The sequence below is a fragment of the Ananas comosus genome, linkage group 3 (assembly GCF_001540865.1).
Source record: "Ananas comosus cultivar F153 linkage group 3, ASM154086v1, whole genome shotgun sequence".
NCBI lineage: Eukaryota > Viridiplantae > Streptophyta > Magnoliopsida > Poales > Bromeliaceae > Ananas > Ananas comosus.
The window spans coordinates 15971279-15987423 of NC_033623.1; the positions used below are offsets into that span (position 1 = coordinate 15971279).

A 16145-nucleotide genomic window follows, 5' to 3' on the forward strand; every position below is an offset into this window, starting at 1 on the left:
TAAGCAAGTGAAACTTCACCTCTTATATTCCTATTCAAATTCTCACTAACTTGGATGGACGTAGACCCCCCCCCTCCACATGTTGCCTTACCACTGTAGGAATCCTAATAATTTGGGCAAAAATTGCATAGGCATTGCCCCAAACTACTAGTTTGGGAGGCAACGTAGATAGGCGCTGTGTGTGATGAGCGCGCACCCATCGCTCGGACGGAAACGAAAAAAAGATAAAATTTTCATGCACCGTGATTTTTAGGGTTTTAGGGAGAGAGAGAGAGAGAGAAAAAGAAGTAGATAAAAAAAAGGAGAGGGTTCGAAAAAAAAAAAAAAGAAAAAGCGCCCTAATGTTTTAGAAAGAGAAATAAGCAGATAAAGATAAAGAAAGGGTTGAGATGGGTGTGCTCTCACCACGTAGCGCCCATCCGCATCCCAAAACTAGTTGTTTGAGGATGAGACTGGTTTTGGGAATGATGTCCATATAACTTTTGTCCGAATAATTTTACTATAACTTCATCAATTTTATTGTCGCCGCAATCACGTGTTGTTTACCTTAAACCCCACCTAATAAAAGCTTCTATCCACCTCATCTCCTTGATTTATTTATACTCAATATGGTGCGTTACATATGGTAGGTTCGAGCACTAGAGAGCCCAAGTTAATAGCTCAATTAGGTGGGTGGTGGTTGGGTCCCTCCACACCCAGTTGCTTCAGACAAAAGCTATGGGCAAAAATTTTACGGACATTGTGTCCAGGAAAGTTAATTTGGGGATCCCCTAGATGGGAGCCAAGTGTTTCAAGCCACTTCCGGATGGGCGCCATGTGGCACCCAAGCCATGCGGTGTCCATCGCTCCTGTTGCTCTCCCAACCAGGAGAGTAGTAGGATTTTTTTGGTACACCCGGAGCACCATTTTTTACTTTAAAAATTTTATTTTATTTTTAAATTATAATTTAATATATCATATATATATAATAATAATAATAATAATAATAATAATAATATTTTAAAAATATATGTAAAAGAATTTAGAATTCAGGATTCAAAATTCTTTTACACATATTTTTTGAATATCATAATATACCTCTATTATATTAAATTATAATTAAAAAATAAAAAATAAAATTTTAGAAAAAAATGGTGCACCGGGTGCACCAAAAATGTCCGATGCTCTCCCAAAAGAAAGAGCAGCAGGGTCGGGTGCGGCGCCAACCCGGCGTGTCCTCAAATTCCTTTATGGACACACTGTCTATAAAATTTTTGTCCCCAAAGCTATGGTGTTTTGGCATCTTTAAGATCATATTCTCATTATCTTCATAATAGATTCAAAATCGGAGGCGTACCTATAGGGATTTGCATATCCTGGTGAAGCATATCTCAAACCAAATTTCTCATGAATTAAAACATTTACAACGAGTTTAAAATTCTAAGATAATTTTTAATGACACGAATACCTGAATATGCTATATCTTCCTAAACTTTGGCCCGATTTTACTTGAACACCTAAGGTTCATAAAAAAATTTAAAAAGTACACAAACTTTTAACAAGGTCAATCAGCCCCCTAGCATCAAATTTCATTAACTTATTTTCATAATTAACATTTATTTAACAATCAAAAAATTAAAATACTCAAAATACTCAAAATGAAACGATAACATGAATTTTAAGAATCAAACAACTGTCTCAAGCAATAGAGTTGATTACAAAATTCTTTGGAAATTAGAAGATCATACAGTTAGTAACGTTTACAAGCTCAGGTGACTACATTACTGTTCTGCTGTTGTTGTTTTTTTTTCTTTCTTTCTTTTTCTTCCAATAGTCAGTTTTTACACAGCAAGATAAACTTCTCTAATCCAAAATGATATTTCTTCTCTTGTTTTCCCCAAAAATAGCAAAAGAATTATCAATATAACACCTCATTTTTAACATGCTAGGCATAATTATACTGCGCTCTAGAAAATTTGTATGCTGCTAAACTTGGCAGAAGAAAAAAAGGTAATAAAATGGCAGCAAATGCAGATAACTCGAATATAACTCCTTAAAGAAATAAACGAAGTAGATAGCATGCTACCTTTCTCTCTCTCTCTCAAAAGCAAGAAAAAAAAACTTGAATATAACTTTACTATGCCGCGCCGAATAACACATACTTAGCTTTCTTCTCTGATCCTTTCTTTGATTTACTAGATTTTCGTTTCTTCAAAGAGAGATTTTCCTCAGCTGCCGATGATATAAGCTGGGTTTGATCATTTCGACCAATCTCAGCTGGCATGCTGTTTATTTGACCCTGATTTCGGGAAAAACTGGATTCCTTTTTTTCTTGGAGCGGCTCGGATTGTGGGTCTATTACTGACATTCTGGTCAGGACATAGTCCAACAAAAAGGTGCTTCTCACGAGCCGGTCGATTCTGCTGAAATGCCTCTGCGAGTATGGAATAAGGCCTTCGAGAAGTTCGCCAATTCCTTTGATCTGAGAATTTCATAAAACAAATTTTATCAGCCAAATTTTTTAAGACTCGCATGCAAACAATTCAATACCTAATTGCATTTGCTTTATTCTTATTTTTGCTGTACTTCATTTAACAGGCTTAGTTATTTCAAAGAGAGGTAATCAAATTATAAGCAGAGAAGAACAAGCATTATCCTTGAATTAATTAAATCGCTGACGTTTGGATGAAAGAGTATCTCTCAAAATAGAGGCCCCGTCCTCGTAGTTCAATAAGATAGAAGATTTCAGATACAAAGAAAACTGGATATCTAAGAAAGGAACTTATTGTGTTCACCGAGTGAAAATAAACAGGACCAAAATCCGTAAAACACAAAGTTCGTACAAAGCACCACAGGTAAGATAAAAAAATATAAAAAATCAATCAAAAGAGAACAAAGTTTGTATATAGACCATTTGGTTGAACAGGTCTTCAGACCATGAAAACAGGAACACTTACCTCCATGATTTCAGTTGGTGGGAAAATCTTTAAAATTCGAAATAGCACGAACTGTGCAACGTGGCACAACTTAGGTTTTGTATTCCACTCACGAACATACTCAAGAAGCACACGCAGCTCTTCCTTTCCAAGACCAATAAGGACTTTCTCTATCAGATCTTCAGAGTCCACTTTCCTGCACAGTAAAAAAATATATCATTAATTTGGTCAGGTTAAAGTAAGCTGTATCAACTTATTGGAACCAATTGGTGACCTGCAGAGCTGTGAAAATAAGTCGAAGAGTCTGTGCGGTCTTCGGAGTTCAAATGCAAGCTGAATTGCTCTGGTGTAGTCAGAGTCGGATACTGCATTTTCCAGTTCTTGCCCTCTCAAAATTGCTTCCTCCTAACATTACAGCAAAAGACAAGAACAAGAATGTAAACCGCCATTACAAAAACGCTTAAGAGAAATGCATAATGTAAGAAGTCCAAATGACATTAACAAAAAGGAAAAGAGAAAAATAGCATCCGGTGCCTTCAGCATGTACTGAATGAGCAGGAAAGTTTGCATTTACTTCTTTCCGAAAGGCTTCCTGCTTATCTTCAGCAGTGCAATCATGCCACAAGTTAACAACTGCATCAGTTCCACCAGTTGCAAGCATTTCGGTCTTCTTGCCAACAGCTAACGCCCACACCTGCGGAGAGAAATATAATTTAAAATACCTGAAATGAACTGTAAATTTATTCAAATGCTTCCAAAAAATACCACGAGAACATAGAGAAGGGTGCTATAACACCTATGTAGTCCCTCTCCTTAATGAATCCAAAGGAGGAAAAACAGACTGGAAAATGCAGTACAATACCTTTCCCTCGTGCTGATCATACGTAGCAATACACTCGTTTGACTTAATCGTCCACAACTTGAGCAAACCATCTCCCCCTGTAAAAAAAAGAATATATAGAGGTTAAAGATATTCTCGCTAAAAACATAAATCACTTAATTCCAGGAGCACTTTGCTATATTACCGCATGAAACAAACTGGGTCCCACGTGAGAGGAAAGAAGCTCGCAACACGCTCGAGGGATGCCCTTCAAATGTTTTTAGGCATGAACCATCAGAAATAGCCCATATCTTGACGGTTCTATCACCTGAAGAAGTTAACACGCATTGCTCAACTGGAGAGAACTCCACAGACCAAATTCCCCTTTTGTGGCCTTTAAGCACAACTAAGGATACTAAATCAGGAAGCCTCCATATACACGCAGTGTGATCCTGCAAAACGGAAAGCAAGGGCTATATATAATACAGCAAAGCAGGACAAAAAAAAAGAGATAATTTACCAAGACTTGAGAAATTTAATATGTTAAAGGGGATTTTACATCAAGTATCCCAGAAAAATCACCTAATGCTTGCTATATCCCTGCAAAATTAATATATCTGTCGCAAAACACAGTAATTATGTTTCAACAAAATCATGCAGAGGTCACATAAAGCATGGCATATTTTGAAATGTTTTCCTGAACTTCAGAATTTTTTATTGACTACCAAACCTTTCATCACTTCCGATTTTAGAAAATGCCATCACATTCGGTCAGACTCTTTAAGTCATGAACTGTTTCGATCAAAAAAGTCATAAGAATATTAAATTAAGCACAGAGTATTCAGTTCGATTACAGAACATACCATATCAAAAATTGTTGCACATACCATTAAGTCCTGAAAGAGAGGTACTCAATCGAAAACACTTTTTTTTCAAAGTAGACAGTAGAATAAAAACTTCTAAAGTTGAAGTACCCATTTGGAATGTGTTATAGCTCAGATAAGGTCTGTCCATTTTTAACATAAGGTTTTGAAGGGCATACAAGGAAACTCAGATTTTGCAGGAATATTTGTGTAGATAGGTAATTTTGCAGAGCTGTATCTGCAAAGATCTTTATGTTAGAATATCAACCTCAGAACCACTACAAACAAGGCCATCATTTGGCGAGATGGCGAGGGAATTAATATCTTTGTCATGTGCCGCTACAACAGCCTTTGTTTTAAGTTCAACCTCCTGGTCAGCATCTTCAAGAACATCCTCAAAACTCCATACCTTTATGGTACGGTCACTGGCAACATAAAGACACAACAAACATTACAAAATTACTAAGAAAATAGAAAATATATATACCAGCTATTAAAACAAAAGGATTATCATTACAGAGAAGAGAATAAAACCATTTCAATTCTCTGTCAAACAGAAACCAACGGCAAACAATATTCATGATCTATAAATAAATATTTTCTAGTAATGAGGCATCAATAAATTGATTTTGGAGAACTCACCAACTACCGCTGACAAAAAAAATTTTCCATTTTTTTGAAAAGGAAACAGCTCCAACAGCTCCCATGTGGCCTCTACCAGTTCCAATACAACATCTCCTTTCAGCATCCCACAGCTTTACCTAAAAAGGCGGGGGTAAAAAGTAATGGAAAAATTTACTACAGAAAAACTGTCTCCCGCGATGTGTGTGCAGAAATGCAAATAGAGGAAGAAGAAAGAAAAAGTTCTTTTAATATCAGTATTTGATCCGAGTCAATAATTAAGAGAAAGAAAAAAAATGAATAGAATAATTGCTTTGTTAGAAATAGTTGCCCTACATAATGCCAAAAGAAATATGCCTAGTAAATGCAGATGAAAGTTTTTTCACTTGAAATCCGGTAATGCCATGACAAATTAAGTGTCAAAAGTCCTAGGATGAAGCCCTAAACCAATTCTAGTTTTAATGCATAGAGTTCAAGGAGTTCTTTGAATATATTTTCATCTTATTATACATGCACCTTATGCAAATAATAAGCCGATACAGCAGCAAAAATGCAACATTTCCAGCCAAAAAAACACCACTTACAGTATTGTCTTTGCTTCCAGTAACCACAAGCGTCATCCCCCTTGAAACACATGTATCAAGGCACACAACAATTTCAGTGTGGCCTGCCAATACATAACTGCATGACATGGACTGCAGATCATAAACACGTACCTGCACAAGGTTAACATAAATACTCAGGAGAAGGTTCAAAACTTCATTGAAAGCTTGTCCACCATACCTATATTTCATGCACACGACATTAGAAAAATGAGGCTTTTGCGTATGCATCCCTGCAACAATCATCTATCTATGATACAACCTTAAATATGTCAGAATTTCATATGGACCGGCTGAAAGTGCATTTTCTTAGAAAGAAAACCATTAAGGTGGGGAGACATCCAATTCATGGGGAAAAGTTGGGTTTCTATTGTAATGAGTTCTATAAAGAAAGGCATGATGTTTATGCATGTCTGCAATTAAGTTTTTTAAAGGTGTATATGAAAATTCAGATTTTTTATGGAGAAATGTTTGGATAAATTTGCAAAACTTCATATGCAAATAAATGTCTCTAGTAAACTTAGGTAAAGAAGGCAACCAATGGCCACTCTATACCTGCTCCAAATTTGTTGCCACAGCAAGATATTTTTCCTCCTCACCAAGAAACTTCATATCAAGAATCTCTTCATTGTAACCCACAAGGCGTTTATATAGGTTTAACTGAAATGTCCCTTCAACATCTTTTATCGGCTGATAGAACAGAAACTGCTGATCAGCAGTGACACAGAGCAATCCTTGATCTGATGGTAATAAAATAGCTGATATGAACCCTCTTCTAGAATCATCTTTATCAGAGCTAAGAGTTACATCAGAAGATTGCTGCTCAAATATGCAAACTGCACTGTTGAATAATAAAATAAAGCAATGAGTACTTTAAGAAACCAAGAAAAGAAAAACCATATTGACTCAAAATGACCATTATACCCTTCTGAGCTCCAAATGCGTACAACCCCACGCTCACCAACTGTGAGAAAATGAACTCGCAGAGAACCATTTGATTTACTCTTCCCAATTTGAGATTTCTTTGATCCCAAACAAGTGGACAAGTTGCTATCCGATTGTATAATGCAAATAGCTTCCACCATCTCATAAGTCGGCACAGTCATCTTGAAGCTATAATTACACGCATCCCATATATTCACAACCTGCAGAGGCTCCACTTAAATTGTTGCTCTAGCTAGAATGGAAAGAAAAAAGTGCATGATTAAAAAAAAAAAAAAAGGCCTGATGAATAACAATGTGGATATTGAAGATGCCTTAGGTAATAAAAAGTTATGCATCTGATTGGCCAAGAAGAAGTCAAAGCATCTGTTAAGAAATGACCAATCTGATCAGTCCACTGTTTAAAACAGATTTTAAGTGCGCAAAATTTTCAAATTAGCAGTATAATTTGCAGAAGCTGGTAAGGTAACAGTCTCATAATTATCATAAACTCTATAACAAGGACAGAACTCCCACAGAAATTAACTTGGGCTGTAAAGATTATCATTGATTCCCGATATTATTAATTAAAACATGAAAAACTAAGCTGTGAATACATTCTGCTTGATAGTTCGTTGCAACAGTTTGAAGTGAAAAATTCTACCCAAACATCTTATTGCTATTACTAATTACCAAAAATAACAGTCAAAGAGCTACCAAAATACCAAATAGTATGGGCCACACTAAACAACAGTTGGAAGAGAAAATATTGTTCTCAAATATCCGATTACTAAATTCATCAATAATATCAACATTTATTTTCAGATACGTAATTCGATGGAGTAAACATATTAGAAACACAAAATTGTAACACAGATATGTTCAATCATGCCTTATCTCTTCCAGCGCTAAGTAATAGCTGCCCATCTTCCGATAATGACAAGGAAGTAACTGCTGAGAAATGCTTCTCCATCACTGCAATGCACTTCTTAGTTTCCAGATCCCATATTCGTACACTTGCATCATCACTTCCTGAGAACAGCTGAAAATCTAGCATGTCAAGGTCATACTTGCAATCAATATGAATGCTCGTGTATATGCACGCAGACACGATCATAGAAAGATAGGGAGAGTGAAGCAAAAAAAACTATGAGGAGTTCGTAATAGGATTTTCTATGAGGGTTGCATGCCTTTCATCGCAAGTGAAGATTTAATCTCCATTGGATAAACTAATGAAGTCCTCCATCAGATAAACTAATGAAAGTATCGAGTTGGTGAATCAGAGGAATAAGAACTTCAGGGGTGCTGGGAATTACAAGATGATGAAAGTAAGACACACGACTTCATATAGTGAGCTCCTAAATACAATCTCCGGTAATCTGTTTAAAGCTCCTTATAAAATTATAGCGTCAAATCGAGGGTCATGCTCAAAAGTTCAAACAACTTAGAAAGGAAAAGAAATCCTTTCAATATAGTAGATAGAGAATGATCTCAACCATTTTTAAATTCTTGAAATAACTAATTTGTGGACCTATTTCCTAACATCATATGGGAGTCCTCGTGACAACCTTTGTTGCATAAGAAGACAAAGGATTGCGCACAAGGCAACAGTTTCAGTAACACTGGCAAGTGTAAAAAAGCTTCATCTCAATTGGTTTGTTTATTAACTTTTTGCCTTCACAAAATGAATAAAAAAAATTGACAGATATTTAAAGCATAAAAAATTTCGACATAATTACTCTCTTTTTACAACCATCCTCCAGTGCTGTTAAGAAAAGAATGTCACGATCTGCATTAAAAAAAATAATTATGTAAACCTATCACAAAAGGTAAAGGCGTACATATGCACATATAAACATGTTGATGAATTTCTTCTAAATACATCATACTTCCATACAATTTTACATATTTAGCAACCAAATTAATAGTCTTGCCTTACAAGTTTAAAAAACCAAAGTACTCATTGAAAAAACATGTGAAGTTCTGCCCTTACTAGTAAGCGGTTTGGATCACTGTGGAACATGATGCTTGTGACAACTCCCTTGTGGCCTTTAAAGAAATGTGTACAAAAGCCACCATCAACATCCCATACCAATACCTTCTTATCCGCTCCTGCCGTTGCAAGCAATCCACCGGAAGAATGGCATGCCATGCCCATCACAGGACCATCATGACCCTAACCAACATTAGAAACATTGTATGTTTGATGCCTCCATTACTAAAACAAACAAACAAGCTTTTCTAATAATTTAAATTTAAACTAAGAAATCAACGGAATTTCAATAATTGAAAACAAGCAAATGTAACTGTCGCCAATTTTGTTTTCTCAAACTAAATCTAAAAGAGAATTTTTACCAAAGATCACTCAGGTACATCTTATCACAAGTAACTTCGATTGAAGGCAATAATGAAGCATTAATGAACAACATCAGGAGGCTTATTTCATCCTTTTACCCAACAGTAAATAAATTATGCCTCACATTTTAAAAAGAAGAAAAATAAATATCAAATAAAAAAAAACTAGTAATCAACAATCAATTCCTCTCATGCATCAAAGCCTCTCGTTGAAGATTATAAGAGTTGCATCATCATGCTCCGTAGTGACATAGACACAGGGTAAGTTTAATTCCTCTGTTAGTATTGTGACCAAACAAGCTTCTCTAATAAAAGCCCTTCCAGTAGAAATCAATATAATCTTCTTCAACTCGAATCAGAAGCAATAAAACAACATTCTTTAATAAAAGTCTTGCATACCCTGTGAGCAGAAGCAAGGAGGGCTTCTTTCATCCTTAATCCAACAAATAAGTACACAAACAAATCCCAGATCTTAAAAAGAATATAATAGACAGAAGAATCAACTAAACTAGGAAAATTACTATTCAAAACCCTAATTTTAGATGGAAGAATCGTGAAAACCCTAAAAACATGGTTCATTTCCAGATCATTGTACCTTCCAAGAACGGATGCACTTGAGGGAGGCGAGGTCCCAGACGCGGATGAGGCGGCTGTGGGTGGCGGAGAAGAGGAGGCGGTCGCCGGGGCCGAGGGCGATGGCGGTGACGGCCTCGGAGTCGCCGGCGAGGGTGGCGCGCACGGAGGCGTCGGAAGATCTCACGAGCTTCACCTCGTCGCCGCACGCGCAGGCGATGAAGGCGCCGTCGGAGGAGACGGCGAAGGGGCCGCCGCTGTAGAACTGCTGCAGCGAGGGCACGCACCGGTAGTTCCTCTTCATGGCGTGGGCGGGGGGCGGCGGCGTCGCCATTGTTGGAGGGGATTCGCTAGGGTTTAAGCGAACCCTAGCGAAGGAAGAGAGAGAGAGCGCGCGCGCGCGGCGGGAGAGGAGTCGAGCAAGGGTTTACGGAGCGAGGGTTTTAAGGAAAATTTATCAAAAATATCAATAAAAATGAATTGCTACGGAGGAAAAATTCTAAAATGCAACACGTATATTGGTGACGTGGCATAACAAATCAATCAAATATTTTCTTTTAGGAGTATATGTCCCATTATAATTGTAAAAAAAATATTTTTATTGTATTTTTATTTGAAAAGTAGGAATGTTATTGATTTGTTATTTGATGACGTGGTGCAAGTGTGATAGTGTAGAATTTCTCGTTTTGGAGAGAGCGGGTTGCTTTTATGGGACCAGTGGCCCAGCATGTTCCCGAGCCCAATATAGGCCTGCATGTTGCGGGGCAATCCCCTTCTTTTTCAATATTTTAAACTTTTATATTATTTTTTAGAATTTCTAATATTAATTTAAATATATATTAATAAAGTTATTGGTAGGTGAGCTACTAAGTTCTACACACTTTAACAAAAAATAAAATTTAAATAATTTTAATCATATTTGAATATAAAATGTATAATGAGAGTGGGATCATATGCAATCGACAATATCAATTTTTTTGTGTGTTCTACGAATGGAATTCAAAAATTCTAAATTACTGTGAACAGTAAAGTATACTTTGTGTTGAGCTCGACTGAATTATGTAATAACTAAATTAATTAAGTGAATTACATTCAAACCTTATTCCAAAATGGATTAGGACACAATTAATTTTAAATTAACAAGAATCTTTTGGTCTCTCCTCAACCTATCCTTCTTGATTCCAAAGCCTATCCTCAATCAATCAAGCGTTGCTCACCCACCGTCATTATATTATTTGAGTTCTGGCAAGTAACGATAAATAATACGTTCACATTAAAGAAAAGAACAAAATAAATAAATACGTAAATGTGCTTACTATCTTTCTCCCCATATTGACTATTGAAAATTCTTTTCAATTGTGATAAGAATAAGAATATTATATAATTTCATGTAAATGTGTACACTTCATAAATTATATTTCAAAATAGTAGTAGGTATAAAATTGAGAAACTCTTTCTAATGATTTTATAAGCATAATGCGAAGTTCGGTTCTTGAATTATGATTTATTTTGTAACATTTTCCCCCCTTGATTATAGCTGCTGTTCTTGATTATATTGATTCTAACCCATGGTACAAACTTTATTATATTCCCTTTCAATTAAGTCCACTCAATTGGAATCCACAAACGGTGTGTCTCTCTCGAGTTGAACTATAATACTTCTAAAAGCGCCAATTTATTTGTACTTTTAGATTTATAGTTTTTGGATAGAGATGTTGTAGGACTAGAACTAGAATAATAGTTATCTACTTGGGTTGAGTGATAATAGGTGAAATAATATTTGATCTAGAGACTACTAATAGTCAAGGCTTGGATCTAAAAATTAGAAACTTAAAAGCACCACTAACGAGTTAGTGCTTTTAGATGTATTATAGCTAAACTCGGCCTCCCTGATACTAAAAACCATTAAGAAGGATCTTAATTAGACCTCTTATTGTAGCATAATATATATTAATAATAATAATAATTAATAATATTAATCAGCTCAAGTGGGCATAGCTAATGGAAAGAATCCAGTCGCTACAATAGAACCCTGGGAGGCATCCATCTACACCACTACACAAAGAATCTTTTTTTTTTTTTTTAATTTATTCCTTGCAAGAATCTCATACACTCCTTGCCGTTGCTATTTAAATTATTCTTATTAAGATTAAGTGGATTTTTTAATTACGGTTTGTCTAATGAATATTCAAAAAAGGTGCTAATTATGACGGTATCTCATCTACCCGATAATAAAATTGTAATCCATGTGGTTTAGATAAATAATAATAAACGTTGTGAATTATTTTGTTGGCGTGATTAATAGATCCTAATTAATGACATATTTTTTATTTAATTTTAAAATTATGCCATATCTAGCCACTAAAGCAGGAGTTGCCAAATCAGAATCATATACCCTTTTTTTTTTTGACTTAAAAATATTCCCCCTGCATGAAAAGTAATTCTGATTCGTGCCAGGCCGATCAGTCAAATCCTTTCATGATTAGATTCATTTACACTCGTCCAATGGATTGATGTAAAGTTCTTCTCCATATTATCCATTTTGCCATTCGACGCATGCTCTGCGCTTTTTCCAATTTCGTTAGTCACTTTTAGATAGCGTTATCACTTCGAGGACCAAAATTGATAAAGAATATGAAAAAAGTAATTGCGGCCCATCTCTATCCCATCCACCCTAAATCAAAATGAATAGACCTGGAAATAAAAGAAAAGTATCTCGTGGCGTGCATTGAAAAAATAGCTCGATGATGGCCGGTCAAACTAGTCAAATTATTAGCGAGTACTTAAGATAATTCGAATTTTTTATCCATAAAATGGTAGAGTAGCTTAAAAACGAGGCGTTAAACTGGTTGAATAGATCGGTAGAGTCAGGATGCATCAATTATCAATTTTCAATTATCAATTATTAAAACACAAGGTTTTTTTTTGGCGTACTCTTCGGTTCACGGATGCGGTGGTGAACCGAGTGCAAGCAACAGGTTGCGCCACCGGATGCTCCAAAACGTGACATGGAGCCCGCCAGCCCGGCTACAATTTCTAACGCGGCGGCAGCGCGCCCCTCCGCCCCGCCCGTTTCCCGTCCATTGAAGGAAACGCCTCTGGCCGACGGTTACTCCCTCCGGACACGTGGCGGCCTCCCGATTCGCCACGCGTCGCCTTTGCGCGGAGAGTGGGGGCGCCCCCGAATCCCTGCCGCGGCCGCGGGCGTTATTCCGCCGCACATTCCATGTGCCGCGCCACGCCTCCACGCTCCAACTTGGACCACATCACCGCCGTCCACTGCCCCTCCCCACCTGCAACGCCGATCGAACCGTTCGTTCCCTAACGCCTCGTTGCTGTTGTTGTTGGGTACTACATCGCGACCCCCCGAACGCGCCACGTGTCGGCCCGCCGCAGACCCCCCCTCTCTCGAGCTCCGCGTAACGCCTCCCCTGCTTCCGCTTACCTCCCGGCGATGTAATGATCCGTAGCTTTCGACCCCCTTTCGCTGTAGAAAAAAAGAAAAAGCGGCGGAGCATCGTTTTCGGGGAGTGACCGTACCCACCCACCTCAAGCTATAAACGACACCGTCGTCTCCACGCCGCGACTCCTCTCTCTCTCTCTCTCTCTCTCTCTCTAGCTCGTTTCGTTTCCTTCTAGTCTCGGAGAGGGCGTGAGAGGTTGGAAACCGCGAGACCCCAGCTCTATCGTTTCATGCGCCTTTCTTGGTATAAAACCCTAGCTTTTCGATTCAAGAACGCTAACCTCGGATTATTGCCTTAGAATGCGGTTTTCTTAGTCGTCGTTGCAGGGGATCGGAGGCGACCGAGGAGGGGTTGTTGAGGGTTTCGTCGCGTTGGTGGTGGCGCTCGGGGGCTGTTCATGGCGGCGGCGGCGGCGGAGGACGGCGGTGCTTTGAGAAGGTTCTCGATAGGGTACGCTTTGGCCCCCAAGAAGCGGCAGAGCTTCATCCAGCCGTCGCTCGTGGAGCTCTCGCGGTCCCGCGGCATCGATCTCGTCCCGATCGACCCTTCGCGCCCGCTCGCGGAGCAGGGCCCCTTCGACTGCATCCTCCACAAGCTCTCCGGCGAGGAGTGGAGGGCCCAGCTCGACGAGTTCGCCGCGCGCCACCCCGAGGTCCCCGTCGTGGACCGCCCCGCCGCCATCGAGCGCCTCCGCAACCGCATCTCCATGCTCCAGTTCGTGGCCGACCTCGACCTCCCCCGCGGATCCGACGACGGCGCCGAGACCTTCGGCATCCCCAGCCAGATCGTTATCTACGACTCCTCCCCCCTCTCCGACTGCGGGATCGGGTCCCTCCGCTTCCCGATCATCGCCAAGCCCCTCGTCGCCGACGGCAGCGCCCGCTCCCACAAGATGTCGCTCGTCTTCCACTGCGACGGCCTCCGCAAGCTGAAGCCCCCGCTTGTCCTCCAAGAATTCGTCAACCACGGCGGGGTCATCTTCAAGGTCTACGTCGTCGGCGACCACGTCACCTGCGTCAAGCGCCGCTCCCTCCCCGACGTCTCCGAGGAGCGCCTGATCGAGCGCGCTGCCGCCGAGGGCGCCGTCTCCTTCTCCCAGGTGTCCAACGTGGCGACACAGGGCCGTGCCTCCGCTTCTGAGCTGATGCATATCGACCTCGTCGAGATGCCCCCGCTCGGCTTCATCACCAGGATCGCGCATGGCCTGAGGCGAGCAATGGGCCTTCACCTCTTCAACTTCGACGTGATAAGGGATGTCAAGGTCGGGAACCATTACTTCGTTGTAGACATCAACTACTTTCCGGGCTATGCCAAGATGCCGTCCTATGAGACTGTCTTGACGGACTTCTTTTGCAACATCGTGCATAAGAACGGTAATGAGAAAGATTCGGTGGTAGATTTGGCCCCCGTAGATGGCGACAAAGATCGCAATCTTCAGGTCGAAGATCACTGCGAGAATAATGTGGCGTGAGGTTCGCGTGGCAGTTGTCGGTACTCTGTCGTCCTCCATTTCCTTTTGTTCAGGGAGCGGCTTTCAGCATGGCCGGGATGAACAGAACAATTGGAATGTCGTTTACCTCTCTGTCGTATTCGGCCAAATAAGTAGATTGGTGGTTACCTGATTCTAACCTCTTCATTTGGCTGTCGGAGAAAATGTAAATTCTTCCTTTCCCTTTGCGTCAACCATTACGTGTCTTTCCTAAATATTCTCTAATCAATAGTAAAGAAAACTGTAGGAAGGTTTGTGGTGCATGTCCAAATTCTTGTTCTAACCTACACACCAATGGCATGGCGGGTTCAATGGCTTTGCTGCTTCTCCATTTGTATCTTTTTTTTTAGGCTGCAATTGAGAAATATTAGTTAGAGGGATAAGGATGGTTGTTTGTCGATGTGATCTTGTTTAGCCAATATTACTGATTTTGGACTATAGTGTTTCAGTTAATGCTGAATTGCTTAAGAAAAGGACTTAAGTCCATGTTTTGAAAAGATGGTCGATGGAAAGCTAATGCCTCTAACATTACCTTCTGGGGCTTGTATATTGTAGGTTGAAATGGTAAGCTGTGAGTTCTGTTGTGCCGAATTTTCTTTCTACTTTGTATGATCCATGCCATTTTCAGCAAAGCAAAGTATTATCTGGTGTTTAAGAAATTCGGTCGCATGGAAAACCAAAGCTACAAGAATAGTGGTTGTAGATTTAGGATGCAATGTAGTTCCCATGGATCTGCCTTTTCATGCAAAGAATGTGTGAAATATTCATGTTGCCATACCACTGCTAGAAAAAATATAAGAGCTCTGTTGCTTGGTCAGCATTGAAACTTGTTGACGCTGACGTGGTCAAAGTTGTTTTCAGTTTTCGCTCGATGTCTTGCACAGTTTGATCAATGAAAAGAATGCGATTTGACATCCATGTGAGTTCTTGAAGAAAGTTTTGATATAGTTGGGATGATCAGAGTGATATGGATGTTGTTCCACATTTGTCGTATTCTGGCAATTGTTGTATGACTTGGTCGAGGTTGTTGTCGGCTTTGCTCTTTCAATGTTTCTTACAGTTTGATCATTGCAAGAACGCGACGTAAGATCCTCTCTAGAATTGTCGTTGTTCCATTGATGTGTTTCTTTTTATTTCTTGAGAGAGCTTTGGCATAATTACAATCAGTTTGATGTGAATGTCGTTACTTGTTTGTCGTATTATCGGGCAACTGTTGTTTGACTTTGTCAAGGTTGTTGCTGGTTTTCACTTGATGTCTCCCACAGTTCTATCATCGCAAGACCACAATGTGAGGCCCATGTGGGAATTTTTGCTGTTCCGTCAATTTGTTTCTTTTCATTTCAGATAAAGTTTTGGCATATCTGGGAAAATCAGAACAATATGAACATCGTTACTGGTTTGCATATTTCGGGGCAACTATTGTCTGACTTGGTCGAGTTGGTTGTCAGTTTTGCTTGATGTCTATCACAGTTGAATCATTTCAAGAACGTGACATGAGGTCCACGTGGGAATTGCCGTTGTT

The 16145-nt window shown here is 39.4% G+C and overlaps 2 protein-coding genes across 3 annotated transcripts; one reads left to right on the forward strand and one right to left on the reverse strand.

Moving 5' to 3' along the window:
- On the reverse strand, positions 1753–10103 carry LOC109707693 (transducin beta-like protein 3). Its single transcript, XM_020229164.1, has 14 exons — positions 9693–10103; positions 8736–8918; positions 7635–7784; positions 6746–6966; positions 6377–6662; positions 5804–5935; positions 5241–5359; positions 4867–5023; positions 3941–4187; positions 3778–3854; positions 3490–3609; positions 3190–3320; positions 2937–3111; positions 1753–2461 (listed from the first exon to the last, which is right to left on the reverse strand). The coding sequence occupies exons 1-14, from the start codon at positions 10002–10004 to the stop codon at positions 2117–2119; spliced, it is 2655 nt and encodes an 884-aa protein (XP_020084753.1). The 5' UTR covers positions 10005–10103; the 3' UTR covers positions 1753–2116.
- LOC109707014 (inositol-tetrakisphosphate 1-kinase 5-like) lies at positions 12730–15941 on the forward strand. Of its 2 annotated transcripts, none has more exons than XM_020228052.1 (2): positions 12730–13377; positions 13449–15941. In XM_020228052.1, the coding sequence occupies exon 2, from the start codon at positions 13532–13534 to the stop codon at positions 14603–14605; it is 1074 nt and encodes a 357-aa protein (XP_020083641.1). In that variant the 5' UTR covers positions 12730–13377; positions 13449–13531; the 3' UTR covers positions 14606–15941. The 2 variants fall into 2 exon arrangements, with proteins under 2 accessions (XP_020083641.1, XP_020083640.1); XM_020228051.1 differs by having other exon boundaries at positions 13461–15941.